The 16,270-nt window shown below is 37.2% G+C and overlaps 1 protein-coding gene across 5 annotated transcripts in view; it reads left to right on the top strand.

Moving 5' to 3' along the window:
* The window catches only part of DCLK1 (doublecortin-like kinase 1), a 520,253-nt gene that overhangs the window by 498,448 nt on the left and 5,535 nt on the right, over positions 1-16,270 (top strand). For 3 of the 5 annotated variants that reach the window (XM_014530739.1, XM_005883147.2, XM_005883146.2), the window contains 2 exons: positions 769-882; positions 6,059-6,132. In XM_014530739.1, the coding sequence (XP_014386225.1) occupies positions 769-882; positions 6,059-6,132 (188 nt within the window). The remainder of the gene's footprint in view (positions 1-768; positions 883-6,058; positions 6,133-16,270) is intronic. The other 2 variants (XM_005883145.2, XM_014530738.1) reach the window with 1 other exon arrangement.

The following is a 16,270-nucleotide window of genomic DNA, read 5'->3' as shown; positions in this document are numbered from 1 at the left end:
AGGGTTCCACAGTGAACAAAACACAGTCCCTGGTCTCCAAAGATTGTGCAGCCTTTTGATCATAATCTAGTAAGTGATGGCACATACTTATGACTTGGGTTATTGTTATTCTAACAGTATTGCTAACAAGGAGAGCAATCTGTCCAGCCTCCATCACAGACAGCTCTGGCAGAGAGCAGAAGCCTTAGTAAAAATGAGCTCCAATGTGAAGTATGTCATAACAGATGATTTGAATGCTGCAAGGAGGATTTAAAACTTAAGGAAGAACTTTCTGCCTGGAAGGTTTTCTGGGGTTATAGAATGGCTGATTGAGTAGCTTGCAGGAGCCCAAGTGTATCAGTCTTCTTGGGTATGGGTCTGAATGATGGGATAAGAGGGTAAAATTCTTGGATCAGAAAATAAAAATGTTTACATTGATGTTTTGTTATTGTTGTTGTTCAGATTAACTTGCTCTTTGACATATGTCTCTGGAGCCATGATTGAAATTATTTTATTAGAAACAACAGAAATAACAATTTTTATTTAGGTAACTCTGAGGGACAGATGACACACCAAATTAATTTTAGGGCAGATGTGGAAATGCATGAGACCTTAGAGCTGTACTTCTAACAACAGTGTTTAATGAGAAGACATTGACCAGTTTATTTCTGAAATCTTATGAATGTTAAGATCACTGCCTGTTACTAGGAGATCTTGGCCTCATATTCCTCATATCTCATTTTTTTCTTTTTCTCCTTCCTTTATTTCTTTCCCACCCTCCCGGCCCAGGATGACGGCCTCCCAGAAAATGAACATCAGCTGTCAGTAGCTGGAAAGATAAAGAAGCATTTCAACACAGGCCCCAAGCCGAATAGCACAGCAGCTGGAGTTTCTGTCATAGCAGTAAGCATCTGAAATATCCACCTATAACTTGTTTTAAAGCAATCCACCTAGGAGACAGGCATTATTCAGGAGATTCCACCCAGAGACAGCAGAATGGGTCATTTCTTTAGACAGCTCGACCGTTTAAAGCACTGAGGGAGCTTGGGGCTAAAATACATCACGTGTTTTTGCTGATGATTTCCCAGGTTGTCACATCATTATCCAACACCTCCAGGGTGTCTTGCAGTTTATATTAATTTCATGATTTATTTTTTAAAGCAGAAAACCTCCCCCACACTGGACTGTGTGCCAATGCAAACTTTTGAGCTCTGAGGAAAGGAGTTCATTGTATTCTTTTGCCAGGACCTTGGAGGGAAGGGAAGCTGAGAAACACGACATTGCAGAGAGAATTGGAACAGTATGATTCTTTGTACGAGACCTAAATGAAAGCCAAAACAGAGCAGAAAGGTTACACAGTAAGATTTTCAGGGAAATTGAATCGCTGTGAACACACAAAGAAATTACAATGTCTTGCTCCTTAGAAATTTCATTTTTAAAGTTGAAAGTCTTTTAACATTTAACATTTTATTGATGTAGCTACACATATTTTTTTTTCCTGTTCTATACATGCAGACACACACTACATGCAATTTGAGAGCAGCTCTAGGCAAAGATTAAATTGGGTAGAAAAATAATGAAACCTCATACTTCCTGGTGTCATATTCTAGAGGATATTCAAGTCCCAGATTACTTGTTTTTAATAATTTCATTTTTTTAACATCATATTCAATGTGAAATCACTTAAACTGTTTTTCTTTTTAAACAAAGAAATGAGATACTATGTTGTCCAATGGTAAAAAGTATTTATGCTACTAAATAGTACTTCATGCTCAACAGCAATACTAAATATTTAACTATGTTTACAGCATTTTTGTTTTTATTTTTTATTGTGCTGGAGCTCCAGATAATACTAAACATATGTAACTGATATATTTGATATAACCAATCCCAAATCTGGGTTACTAAATATTTGATAGGAGCTTCCAGATTTTGCAGATGGCATGAATACATGCATATACTTTCTTGTACTGCTTGCATTTCATGTTTTTTTATTGAACCCTTTTGTGAGTAACTGGTTCATGAGTACACTTGACAGTATGTATACCTGAATTTCAGTGCTGCTAAGGATCTAAAATTGCAATCTATTCTTCTTGCCCTCTGTCTTTAGTTCTTCTAAGGAAATTCAATGTAGAAGTACATTGTCTTCCATGTCTTCCTAGATTGTCCGCATTCTTTATTATCAGCATTTTCTATCGCAATTTTTAAAAGTAATAATCTCCTGGTGGTTCTCAACTAAACCAGACACTCTATACTCTGTTTTCATCATTCATTCAAGTTATACGTCTATACCGAAACTTTTGATTCCACAATTTTATTTTGCAATGGACTGCCAGCACACTTGTCCATGAAAAGGACTGTTTTTCTGCTCCTGTTGAGAGCTTACAGCTGCTAGAGAGGGTGCTTTCTCTACCACTCTAATTTTTTCCTGTTTTTATTTTTCATTTTAATTTTCTTTGGTTAAATTTGACTGGGTTGCTCCATAATTGTTTGTTCATGGTATTCTGGAAATCTTATAATGACTAAGGACAGGAACTTCAGAACAATCTTCCAATGGACAATGACAGATATGAGGGGAAATCCTACTTTAATCAAACCTGGATAAATTCCAAAACCTAAAACTTTATCTAATTAGATTTCAAAAAAAACTCCAGTTAGTATTTGAAGATCAGATGCTAAATAATTTTTCCCTAAATATCATAATTGGACCATTTTGAATGCAATTTAATATCAGTTTCTCAGATCATCACTAACATATTACATGGAAACTGTACAAACTGGTAATAGACTTATAAATTATAAAATGGGCTTTGTGATGCTGAGTTACGCATTAGTTGCATGCTTAATCTTCTTTATCCACTACAAATTTTTTAAAAATAATTACCAACTTAATTAAGACACAAAATAATTAACACTTTGGAGAAGTATCTGAAAAAGTACCTTGTCAACTCTAAAGCACAATTTACATGCTGACTATTGGCATTAATATTTCAAGCATGAAAGAGATTATCACTAAATTTCAGAGCTGTTTCTGGAGAAACTGCCTTACCATCATATATGCACTTTCTCCAGAATGCTTTCCCCTCATAAATGTCCAAACTCTCCATGAGAACCTGGGGTGGGAGGGAAGGATGAGAGAGTCACCAATCCCAGGGCAGGGCTGAGAATTAGAAACTGGACAGTTTGGCTGCCTTTGGTATTATCTTTCAGAATGGTACTGGTTAAGTCCATTTACACTCTATAACAGTGTTCCCATTCTTAAAGTGCAAAAGAGGAGTCTCAGAGGACTACCACAAGAAAAAGAAACCTTGGAATTAAGTAATATTCCAACTCAAACTAAAGTATAACTGCAAAGGAACAATATTCTGTTGTGAGGCAGAATCTAAGTGGTAGGTAGAAGGAATAGCCTTCATAAAAACCATTTGACAATTAATGATGTAATATAATTATTAATTAACCCACATGATCGAAATTTCTGTAAAGAATATAACACTGTAATGACTTCTATTTGATGGATATAGAAAAAAACTGATTTCATCATAAACTTTATTCAGACAGAATTTTTTTCCCATGGGCATGTATACTTCTCCCCAGAGGCTATCAAGTACTGTATTTTATTTTTTCTTCTTCTTTGTACTTTATTTTAAACATCTTCTATTCTAGGACTGAATTTTTTACACTCTTTCAAATTTTTAAAAATACTATTTAGGATGTAGTATCAATCAGCTTTTGTTTTTTTCTTTTTTTCAGGAAATCAACAATTAAATCATTAGTCTTTAACTGGTATTTCTCTTTCTCTAGAAACCTAACTACCTGCTGGAGATTAATGTTGCTTACAAAAGAATTTGTTACATTTTTTCTTTCTCAGAGGAAAGAAAGAACCAACTATCATAACAGACTCTAGATACAGGTGCAATGTGTTACATGAGCATAGTTTAATATGCACTCGTGGTTCTGAATCTTAGTGTTTTTTGCAGATGGTGTCATTTTTTCTTCTCTGCTTCCCACCCCCTACCTTATTGAGGCTGAAGAAAGGACAAATGACAACTTTATATTAAGGTTGCAAGAGGTCCTTGAATAGGCTAGAAGACTATCAGCTAGAGGCTCACAAGGATCATACAGTCCTAAAAGGAAAAAGGTGTTCTTACATTTAGGTCAGGCAATGTGATTAGGTGGAAACCCACTGCTGTCCTTAAAAGTGCAACATTCTATTTCTCAGAAAGACTCCATTTTCCCTCTGCTACCTTTGCCAGTAGTTGGGAAATTAAAAAAAAAAAAAAAAAAAAAAAAAACCAACAGAACAGAAACAAGGAAACAAAAGGTTATTAAAATGCAATTTATAGACATAAAATGGAATTAGAGATGACATTTTAACGGTGGACTTCTTGATAGCTAAGGGAGGGGAAGGAGGCATTATTAGATTTGCTCAGTTTGATGAAGAACCGATGACTAAGATGTCAGTTTCAATTTATTTTTCCTCATTTAATCCTGTTTATTATTTTAACCAATAATTTTAAAAATGCTTTAAAGTTCTCTTGCATTTTTATCATGCAAATAGAGCATTTCAGACTAATACAACAAATCCATACTAATCAGGGTGAAAATAATTGTGATACTGGGCTAGAGACGTGGTGTTAGGGACACTTGGCCTGTAGATGGCAATAGAGAACTAGGTACTAAGTGGCCATCTTCCCAGACTGAAACCGAAGTTCAGGCCTTCATCCTCTAGCAAAAGCACTAACAGTGCTTCGACTTTTTTTCTAAAGAAAATGAAATGTACATTGTTTAAAAGATTAAAATCTCACATTGCTGTCCCGTGAACACTGGGAGAACCTGGTTTATAATCAGAATACCAAATCCTCTGAGGAGTGTTTATTTTAAATGCCTGGTGCTCAGCATCTATTTGAAATGCCTTTTGTGAATTTAGAGGTAGAAGCAGTCGTCAGCATCTCAGCGTCACAGCATCGCCCTGCAGCATGACCACACTTGAAAGCACTCATGAGCCTCCTGATAAAGAACAGGTGCAGCTTGTCCAGTCGAGGGCAGATTGGGGAGTGGAGTGGGTACACAGCATGATTACTGTTTTTCAAATTTGGGACTGAATCTTTTATTCCTAGATAGCCAAAGGCTAACATCCTATTCCAGGATGAACAACTTAGAGAACTTATCCTGTCTCCTATTTATTGCACCTTTTGTTAATCATAAGTACTTAACTGTAATATGCATTTTTAATACGCAATGAAAACTATTTTTTATTTTCTATATTTTCATAGAGAAAATTTACTGCTTTACACTATATATTTTTAGTTCAGAAATGTAATTGATTTTTTAAAAAAGATTGTTTACTGATTTTTAGAGAGAGAAGGAGAGAGAGGGAGAAACATCAATGTGCGAGCAGTCGGCTGCCTCCTGCACCCATCCCTACCAGGATCTGGCCGAAACCCGGGCATGTGCCCTGACAGGGAATCAAACTGGAAACCTTTCAGTGCATGGGAAGATACTAAACTGACTGAGCCTTCCAGCCAGGGCTAGAAATGTAATTGATTTTTTAAGCTTAGCTCTGATTTTGAAGATTAACTCTTAAAAGAGGAAAACCAATTTGCTATAATTATGGGGATTCAAAACCTGATTCTCTTAATCTTTTATTTCATATTTATGAAGCCCTCAAATTTAAGCCTAATGGGGTAAGATTTTTGGGGTTCCAATCTGCTTTCTCAGAGGTGGCTAAAGATGATGTCAGTATTTTATTTAATTGTAAAGCATTTTCCATTCTGTAGAATATGAAAAGGTATTTATATTTTTTGAAATTGAGAGGGCATTGTTAAATGTGCATTCAAAAACCTGTTTGACAAATTAGATTTTTTTCTAGCAAATGGCCTTTGAGTATTCATGAGAGATTAGTGTCTTTTCTTGTCTTTTTATTTTCAATGTGCAGACTTAGCATATTAGCTAGTCACCCCACTGAAGATGCATTATAACTATATTTCCATGTATAGTCAATGAAGAACAGCTTGGTCTGGAGTCTTAATTCTTTAGCACAATGTCGATCCACTGAGTTGCCCCATTTCTCTCTGCTCAGCTGGACCACGGGTTTACCATCAAGAGATCAGGGTCTTTGGACTACTACCAACAACCAGGAATGTATTGGATAAGGTATGAGATGGTGCAGCTCAACAGTCAGTGTTTCCATGGCAACGTGCTGGCAGTCTCCATTAACCAGTTCCTTCAGTGGATAAACATGCTTTTGATTTGTTATCCAGTCCATATGCTGCTTTATAGTTTCATTTTATTCTTGATTGAGATGCCACACCCCCTCATTCCTTTTTTCACCCATTATTCACACTGACATTTGCCAGCTTTCTTTCCATTGCACATGCTCAGTATGAATTTCCCTTACAGTTAAAAGGACAGTATATTTAGTGTAAATGACAAAGCATTTTCCTGATGTTGCCAATTAAAGAATGACTTCTAGTGCTCTTCTGTCCCTTAACAAATGGAGCAACAATAGTACCTTAGTATATGTTCTATAGAAGTATATACTGTCATTTTAAAGTCATCAAGCCCTACCTTGAACTTACTAGATGAACAAAACAATGCATTTACGCTTTAGTAGTAGAAGCTCCTCTAAGTAACAATGAGCTATAGAATGCATTGTGTGTGTTGATGAGCTTGTGTTTTCAAATTCTCCACCTTTTTGTTTTCTTTTGTTTTCATTTTATTGTTACCTCTCTCCCCCTGGAAACCCTTTTATGTACTAGCTATTGCATGAATTTATTTTTCAATATTCTGCAACTGTCAGATTACTTAGCTGGCTTATCTGCTCAAGCAAAAGGGACTATGGGAGGTATCGATTTTTTTTTAATGGGGTTAAGAATTCTATCCAATCATTTTTCTATTCCAGCCAACTGCCCTGGCATTTCCTTCAAGGAGCATTGTGTGTGTGTCTCTTTAAGTTATCCACAGGCAGGATGGTTTTTGATGATGTGAGAAATGAACTCTGAGAAGCCCTAGGGAACTTTTCTCCATCTTAACATTTCTGAAATGATCTCTAAGTAAAGCTCCACATCTTAGCATTTGTTAAGAAAAATTCCATTTGGTTTGGCACTTGTTTCTCCCAAATGATGGAGCCTAGCTCAGTAATGTGGTAGCTTCCTGATGTCATTTCATGGATTAGCTGACTAAATTGTAAAGGAAGGAAGGAAGGAAGGAAGGAAGGAAGGAAGGAAGGAAGAAAGGAAGGAAGGAATATGTGCTCCACACACATATACATGGTGGGGCAAAAGTAGGTTTACAGTTTTTTATATGAAAATAATACAATAATTAATAAATAATAATACAAGAATAAACTCTCTCTCCTGTACTCACAACTGTAAACCTACTTTGCCCCACCCTATATATAGCCTTCTAACTGACAATTATTGCTCCCAGCTTTTTTCTATAATTAGACACTCAAAACAAAGGATTTAAGGAAGTAGAAAAGGTCACACTTTGACAAACCATCCAAATATACTATAATCATGATAATTTCTAAGTCTGTTTAAAGCAAAAAAATACCCAAACTCCAACAAAATATTTCAGTCTGTTTTACATTAAAGGGTTGTTTGTATCTTCTAGACAGATATGCATGCAGGAACTGCACATCAACCATTTCATTTACCTGAGTAAAATAGCTTTATAAATGAAGAAAGAGCTCTGTTTTATTTTAACCTTCCCTTCTTTTTTGGGGGGGGGGGGATGGGAGGGCGTGGAAATATTTGGTTAATAATTTGTCCTAATTTGTCTTTGGGAAGATTCTTCTTTTTTATTTTTTATGTGAAGATGATCCATCCATCTTTTACATTTTAATGGAAGATAATATATATTCAGAAGAGCGCATATATCATGAATGAACATCTCAACAAATTTTCACAAATTGTACACGCCCCTATAAGCAGCACCCAGACCAGGCACAGAATATTTCTAGCACCGCCAAACCCCTCTCTGCCTCCAGGGCCCTTCCAGGAAGGTCACATAGCTCCAAGGGTAAACACTGACCTGGACTCTATCTGCATTAATTAGCTTTGCCTGGTTTTGTCCTTTATATAAATTGAATCACATCATGCTCCATCCTTTTTTTATTGTATGCCCCCTAACCTCAGGCATATTAACCAAAAATATATGAGTAAAGTTGATATACAATTAAAAATAGGCATAAAATATGTCTATTTACAGTTGTGCACATTTGTAGAATAAAAATTACACATATAAGTTAATCTAATTAAAAAAACTTTAGACCCCTAACCTCAGGCATATTAACCAAAAATATATGAGTAAAGTTGATATACAATTAAAAATAGGCATAAAATATGTCTATTTACAGTTGTGCACATTTGTAGAATAAAAATTACACATATAAGTTAATCTAATTAAAAAAAAACTTTAGAAAACTATATCACTAAATTTGTGGGATTAAGGATGGGAGCAAAATGCCAAGTAAACACAATAATTAATAAATGTAGCCAGTATAAAAAGGCCATTTGACTAAAATCTTGGTGATGGTCCCATCAGCAGACAAATGACACATCCCTGAATAATGGGCAGGAGCAGATGGGAGATAATGTCTTTTTTCTTTCACCCATAAACTACTCTGTTTTCCAGCTGGGGGCAGTAACAACAATGTTGATAGTTAATGCTGTATGAAACAGCACACCCAGTATGTAAAGCTAAATTGGAGAAATGATGCTAAAATCTCATTGGCATATATACTTAACTAGGAAGTTTTATAATGTGATTTAACCCTGGAACAAACTCACTCTCCTCACTGATTGCAAGTGCTTGCTTTTTATCTCCACAGAAGTGGAAGTATTTGTCGAACCATACAACAGCAGCAGCCAACTCTCTTACATAAACAATCATTACCCGGGAACATCTTCACTCCCAATCCTTATGTTTACAAGTGCTATGGCTGTTTTCACTACTCTGAGCACAGCACTTGGGAGTACCCCTTACTTTTTGTAAAGCTGCTCACATCAGGGCATAGGCTGGAGAAAGAACCTCTTCCTGGTGCCCAGAATTGTCTGTCCCTCTTAATAGACTTTTTGGTGATAGCAGAGAAAAGGTGGGCATGCATTTTCTTCTTTCTCACTTTCATCCTCCTGCCCATTAACAGAGAGCTGCTTCCTAGTTGTAGCCAGGGGAGCAGCATCCTGCCTGGCTGCTTTTTCAAGAAGACCTTGCTCTTGTCAGCCAGAGTCTGGGGGGACACTCTTCCAAGAATGAGCTTCCTGGGACATTCCACTCCCTCATGGCCCTGCTACAAGCCACTGGAAAACATTTTTACCTTGTTACATTTTCCCCTCCTGAAAATGTGTCCTTACCCAAAGAGGATATGGTCACACACATTTCTGCCTTTCTCGAGTGAAGCTGTCTCTGTGGCAGGTGCTATGGCTGACAACACAAGGAAAAGAATTCTTCCATATTTGCAGGCAGAACAAAGCAACAATCAGAATGGAGTAGCCCAATTAAATAAAGCAAATACCAAAACAAGACAAGCTAAAAATGCTAAATGAGATAAAATGAGGTGAGCTAGGACAAAAGGGTATTTGAGTTCCCAGGCATGACCTGACTCCAGTGTGCATATTGGATTGGAGCATCATCCTGAAACAGTGAGTAATGAGGCAGAGCGGTGGAAGCGCGCACAGTCTTTGCAAGGCTATTAAATGCTGTCATGCTCAGTTGTTAAAAGAAATGGGGACAGTTAAATGCATCTTGCTCAGCACAGGTTTAAAAAAAGGTTTCTGTGAAGGCAGAGAAGAACTGCAGCCTGGTGTGAGAAGGGCTCCTCAGGGAACCTCAGCCAGCAGCCAGAGATACACAGCAAGCTGCAATATCTTGCAGGTTGCTTTGTGGAAAGCTGCCTTGGCCTTGCTCTGCCCATTGGGAAAGTCCTCCCTACTGAGTGCCAGAGCCCTGCAGGAAGGAGGGCAGGTGCTACTGTTCTCAAAAGGGACTGATCACCCTCCCCTGCGCTGTAACAGAAAGTTTAACACAGAAAAGGCATAGATTTAAACTTAAAAAACACCCGAACTGTGATTACAAAGGAAAGTATCAGGAAACTGTAAGGGGGTTGGTAGCTATACCTTGATGCTAAAAAGTGAATTATTAGACCAACAGGCTCAGAAGATGGGCATATCTAGTATTATAGTTCTACAAATGGTCATTGAAAGAAAAAGAGGAATAGTGAAACGGGTTGCTCACTGTTTGATATTTTATTGGTAGTGCAGAGCATGTAGAGTTTGCTACTTTGCTGTCCAGAAGCCCTGGTTTTGAATCCAGCCTGTCCTGATTCCTGCAGTGTGACTGTGGCCAAGTTACATATTCTTTCTCTGATTTTCAGTTTCCCCATAGGTAGAAATGAGAAGACTATTATTAACCTTCCGAATCTGTGGTGAGGATTAAGTGAGATACCTATACAAAAGTGCCTTCATAGGCCCGGGGGGGGGGGGGGGGGCCTCAGGAAAGATGGCTTTTCAGGGTTTCCCTTACTTCCAAGAAAAAATTATCCACACTTGAGACATATTTTCTTGAGAAAAATGTATCTCTCTCCAGATCAAAGCAATTGTTATTAAAGTAGAACCATGAACTGTTTTGCTGCTCTGATTGGGGTAAACTGCTAATATTAGTCATAAGTATTTGTGGCATTACATTTTACTAAAAGGAGGCTACAGCCAAAAATCCTGATGAGGTTTAAGTTTACAATGTTATCCTCTAAGGCAGGAATTGGCAAACTATAGCCAATCAGCCAAATCTGGCTCATTGCCTGTCTTTGTAAATAAAGTTTTATTGGAACACAGGCATACCCATTTATTTCTAAATTGTATATGGCTGCTTTTGCTCTATGCAGCAGAGTTAAGGTAGTGTCAAATAACCATATGGCCTGCAAATCCTAAAATATTAATTATTTGGCCTTTCCAGAAGTTCTTCAAATCTTGTTCTAGGGGGAAAATGTTTCCAAATTAAAAGGCACCACCTGGTAAGCTTGTTAAAAACTGTATCTCCACCACCTTATGGAATGCCTGACACATAGTAGAGCCTTCACAAATATGTGTTAAATTATTTAATAAATAATTCAACTTTCCAATGAAGGAGAAGTTGATATAGAGGATAAATGTGTTTTTGAAGAGTTTGGAATAAATTCAAGTTTGGACAATGAAATTACATGAGATGCTCTAGAATAGCATCTCATTTATAGCAATCTGAGGGTAAGTCTTTTAGCAAAGCAAAATATTGTTTTTGTAATGAAAGGAGTTACCCCCTAACTGACCTGTTTAGTAAGTTCTGAAGTTTATAGATTTATTTTAAGATAAACTACATCTGTGGTTCTTCTCTAGTTTACTAGGATGATGAAGGAAAAACAGCATGGCAGCTCAATTTAGCTTTGACTATGAGAAAATCAGGAGCTGCATGGCAGAGGAAACACATGATCTGTGTCCTATAGGGCTATGATTTTTAAACCTCTAATGAGAGGCCATTGTAGAGGCAGGCCAATTTGGGAATCTATAAAAAAAACACACACAACCAAATCAATAGCAGGAGACTACTATAAGAAATGGTGGAGAATTGTGGGGGCAGCTCTGCCCAGGGAACTAATGATTCACTTTAAGAGAGTTGCACCTAAAAGGTAGCTTAGCAGGCCACTGGTTTTCATTCCCCAAGGCTTCCTTTTGCCATTGTAATGGTCACCTTCACTTTAGGGAAATACCATGTCATATATCTAGATACTTGCACTTCCTGGTGAGACCCCAAAAGGCTATTGAATCAAAACAAAATAATCTAAATAACCCTGTCAGTAAGCCAAATAAAATGAGGAGGGTGGATATTTTAATCGATTTGTCAGTTTAATTTTACTAGCAAGCCAAACATTCCTGAAGTGTCAAGCAAGTCATAACTCAGTCCCTGCAGAGTGAGGGTGAGTGAGAGAAAGGGCTCTGAGATGAATGCTGCAACCTCACCTGTTCCACCTCCCAGGGAGCATGAATAATGGATGGGCTAAAAGGCAGCATGCACAAAATTGTTCTTTTATTAATGAAATTATTAGTAATAAATTAAGAAAAGCAAAAAGGAAAAGCAGTCAATGTGTGCCCATGAAAAATGCAGTTATTTAAATTCAATCATGACCACCAGGACAGAAAACATTGCCTCACAACTTCAATTAAGTGCATTCTTTGCCAGTCCTGCACACGCAGCAGAACAGAAGTGTTTTTGATCCATAGACTGGAAGGCCTATTTTTTGCTAAAAGAAAAGCATCACCCATTACAGTATTAAGCTTATTCCTAGTATTTTATAGGTGAAAGTTTTCCTAGAGAACTATACCTCCCTTCACGTAGACTGGGAAATTGGTGTTCTGTGGTTAGGAAACATGTCCATTGTCATGTTAGCTGAGCTAGGATAAAAACCTTGTTCTTCTGACTTCCCCCTATTGCTGTTTCCAAAGGGGATTAAGCTAAGGCTACCAGACAAGACAAGCATTACAGAGTGATGGGCAGCACAGACCAGCAAAAACAAAGCTAATGCTCCAGTTCACATTTGCAGTTCATTCCTGACCTTCCTCTCCCATGCTCTATTTTTCCTTTAACATTGCATAGATATTCCAGATGGCTAATGTCTTATGCATTTGTGTTGATTTCCAAATTTAATGTTATAAGTAAGGACTTAAAATATCTGAGTACCATGTGGAGTATATAGTCATTTCATTGTAACAAAGGAGGCCACTGACCCAGTTCAATAGATGTATCTATTGGTAGAAAAAATTTCCTTGGTATTAGGCAAACACTGTCTTTCATTTATGCATGCCTAGTCTTATGGCAGGAACCAAAACATAATAGACATTATTCTATCTAAGATTTCCAACTACTGTACTATGTACACAGCTACTGGAGTTGCTAAGGTTATGACATTATTTTACCATTCCTCAGTTTTCACACTTGATCTAGGGGCCTTTAAAGAGACTGTGATAACTAAAGATTTACAGTCTGAGGTAGAGATACACAGTGTTTCTTCTGTGTAGGACAGGTTTATATTAGTCTATATCATTTCATTTGGTCAACTATTTATTCTGTTTACCAGGATCCCCAGTCCACTCTTATTTAGCTATGCCCATTACACAGTATAGCAGTCATTAATAGATACCTATTTTAAGCAACTAGATTAGAGCGTCATATTTGGTTATTACTGGTCAACTCCAGAATCTCAAGAGATTTCTTGCTCACCTCTAACCTCTGATAATTAACCCCAAAACGGTGATAATATGGACTTCAGATTATCTTTGAGCTCTTAATGAAGTGGTACATTTCTGAGGAAACATTTGGAAATTCTATTCATGTTGGTTCCAAGAAAGCTATAAACCATGAGGAAAATAACTAATAATATAATAAGCCTGTTAGGAAATCTTAAGTTTTAAGGGCATATCAAGGCAATACCTAAGGACAAATTTACCTTTCAAAGATAAGCATTAGGGAGGAGAGACCCTATTTGCTTGATATCTGGGAATTTTCTGTGGTTGATAAAGAGGAAAGCAGCCTTTGAGAAATGTTAGAAAGGGCTCAGAATTTATATTTGTAATGCAACACTTCAGAGAAAATCTTACATTTCAAATGCTTTTATGGGGAAAAATTATATTTAAAAATTATGTAATAGCATATTGCTCTATTTTCTTGCTGAATTCATCTGTCCTGAACTACATATGGGGGCTATAGAATTCAGTTGTAGAGATTTAACCTTCACATAATTTTATAGCCACAATTAAAATTCTAAAGATTTCATATATACAGTGCTTACTGTGATAAATAACTGGACTTCAATAAGTGGCTGTGAGTAAATAAATATATAAGAGAATATTAACTTTATCTATTGTAAGCATTTGATCATATCTGAAATATAAATTGTATTCTTAAATATTGACTCATAATACATTTAACTTCTTACTCTTGTTGTTTTGGGTCCTTTTTTGTTATTTAGAAAGTACATAATTATCTAAAATAATTTAATTCTGTATTAATTAAGAAATATTTAATAAGTCCCTAAAAATGTGTGCCACAGTCTGCTAGGCATTCTGAAAATGCAAGAGTTTCAGATTCTACCACAGAGGAGCTTGCATGTTATTTGGGGAATAAGCACAGAAAAGATAATAAGGGTCCTGTGTTCAATAAGTGACCAGAATGTGGTCAAGAATGATTACCTGAGGGATTTGGAAAGAAAAAGGGTGATGTAGGAGGTGAATTTTATTAAATCTTGGGAAATAGATAAATTTGAGTAGGCAGAAAGGAGGAATAGTATTTTCAGGTTGGTGAACACCTTGAGCCAAAATGTAGAAGTGAGTGTGATTAAAGTACATTCACAGATATACCCGGTAGGACTGTTTTGATTGCAAATAAGGAAAACCCAAACCAAACTGGTTTAAGCAAAAAGAAAATGTATTATTTTATAAAATCTGGAAGGTCCAAAGGTTGGCTTTAATGATGGATAGACTCAGCACTCAGTCAGGGTTTGGTTTATTTTCATCTCTCCACTCTACATCCCGGTGTTGGCTTTAGGATGTGGGAAGCAGCTCCAGGCCTACTATCCTCCCCAAGTTGGGATTCATTATAAATATGAAGTCCCAGCAAAAGTCTCCTTATGTCCTGTTAGCTGGATTGGGTGCCCATCCTGCCAATCATGGATACTGAGGAATGCAGTAAGCTCAGGTTTGCTCCTGAGTCACCAAATCACCTGGCCCCATCTCAGAGATGGGGGTAGGATCACCTTCACGGGAACCACAGAGTATGGTAGTGAAGGAAGTCCAAAAAGAAACTGAGGAATGGTTAACCCTAGACAGAGTAAATGATGCTGTGCAAGAAAATCAAATGAGTAACAGTGAGTATGCTGATGTTATGGGATCATTTTGAATAATAAAAGGAACTAGACACTGGAAATTTTTATTGTAGGCATGTTGTGAATGTTAGGACAAAGAAATGGACTTTATGAGGAATTCTAAATAAATCAGACTTAAGGGTAATTGACCTGTCAGCTGTGTATCAGATGGACTGGGGGTTCAGTGCTCAGGAGGCAAATGCTGTGACCTCTGTTGCCCTTTCCTATATTTCAAAAGCACAGACTTGTAGAGTATCTGCTGTGTGCCATGGACTGTGGAGAGCACAGAGAGGATGCCCAAGACTTGATCTTGCCCTCCAGAGCATCTACAATGTAACCAAAAAGACAGTGAATTAGAGTTAATTATGATCTAGACAGGATGCACAGTGATAACAGTACCAGGTTTCAAGGGAACACATGGAAGGAAGAAGTAATTAAAACCAACCATAGTCCATGGAACTGGAAGCAGAGTGAGTATGCCTGTGGACAATGACATCTTCTGGAGCATCTTTGAGAGCAAGTCAGTTGGGAGCCCTAAACATTAATTATGTGGCTTTTGAGAATATTGCAAGGGCTTGGGGAAGTAGGAAACTGCCTCTCTGTCATCAGACTCAGGGCTCCCTAAGAGTTTACAGGTCCAGGATGGAATTGTATGTACAGTGCATCCTGGCATGCAGACCTTGGCCTGGAAAGGCAAAGCATTGGACAAAGAATGTTTTATAAATTCTCTTTCAATTCTTTAAGTCTATAAATCCAATAGAAACAGCCATCATATCCTTATTCCATGACATATGATCATGACATGATATTTTCCAAAAAATAATTGGTAAACTGGCTTATATGCCACCTGAAAGTACAGAGGCATTTAAGCACCAGGTGTCACCTACAAATATGAGCAATTATAAAGCTGCTAACTACAGAAATTGCTAGGAGTGGGGAGAACTGGCCACTTAAAAGGAACAGGGCAAGGGTTCTGTACGCCGAGGGACAAATAAGGAAGAGAATAGGATTGCCCATATAAAGATGTAGAGAAATGAAAGTAAAACTGAGGGGAAAGGGACTATCCAAGCATGGACTCAACACTGTCACCAACTTCTGCATAAACAACATCATGGTATTTGTAAAGAAATAACCTATTTCAGTGGCTGAAGCCAAGAGTGTGACTTGATGTAACTGAGTAAATTATGGGGAGATGAGTTAAATATGGAGAAGGTGCCAGTGAGAGTGGGGAAGGGGAGTACTCTGATATAAGTTCTAATAATTGCATTGACCTGCAGTTACTTAATTTTAAAACAATATATTATACCAAATTGTAAAGAAAGGAAGAAAGAAAGAAAGAAAGAAAGAAAGAAAGAAAGAAAGAAAGAAAGAAAGAAAGAAAGAAGGAAGGAAGGAAGGAAGGAA

Source organism: Myotis brandtii, unplaced genomic scaffold (genome assembly GCF_000412655.1).
Source record: "Myotis brandtii unplaced genomic scaffold, ASM41265v1 scaffold77, whole genome shotgun sequence".
NCBI lineage: Eukaryota > Metazoa > Chordata > Mammalia > Chiroptera > Vespertilionidae > Myotis > Myotis brandtii.
The sequence above is the reverse complement of the archived record's forward strand: the minus strand, read 5'-3'. Positions and strand labels throughout refer to the sequence as shown.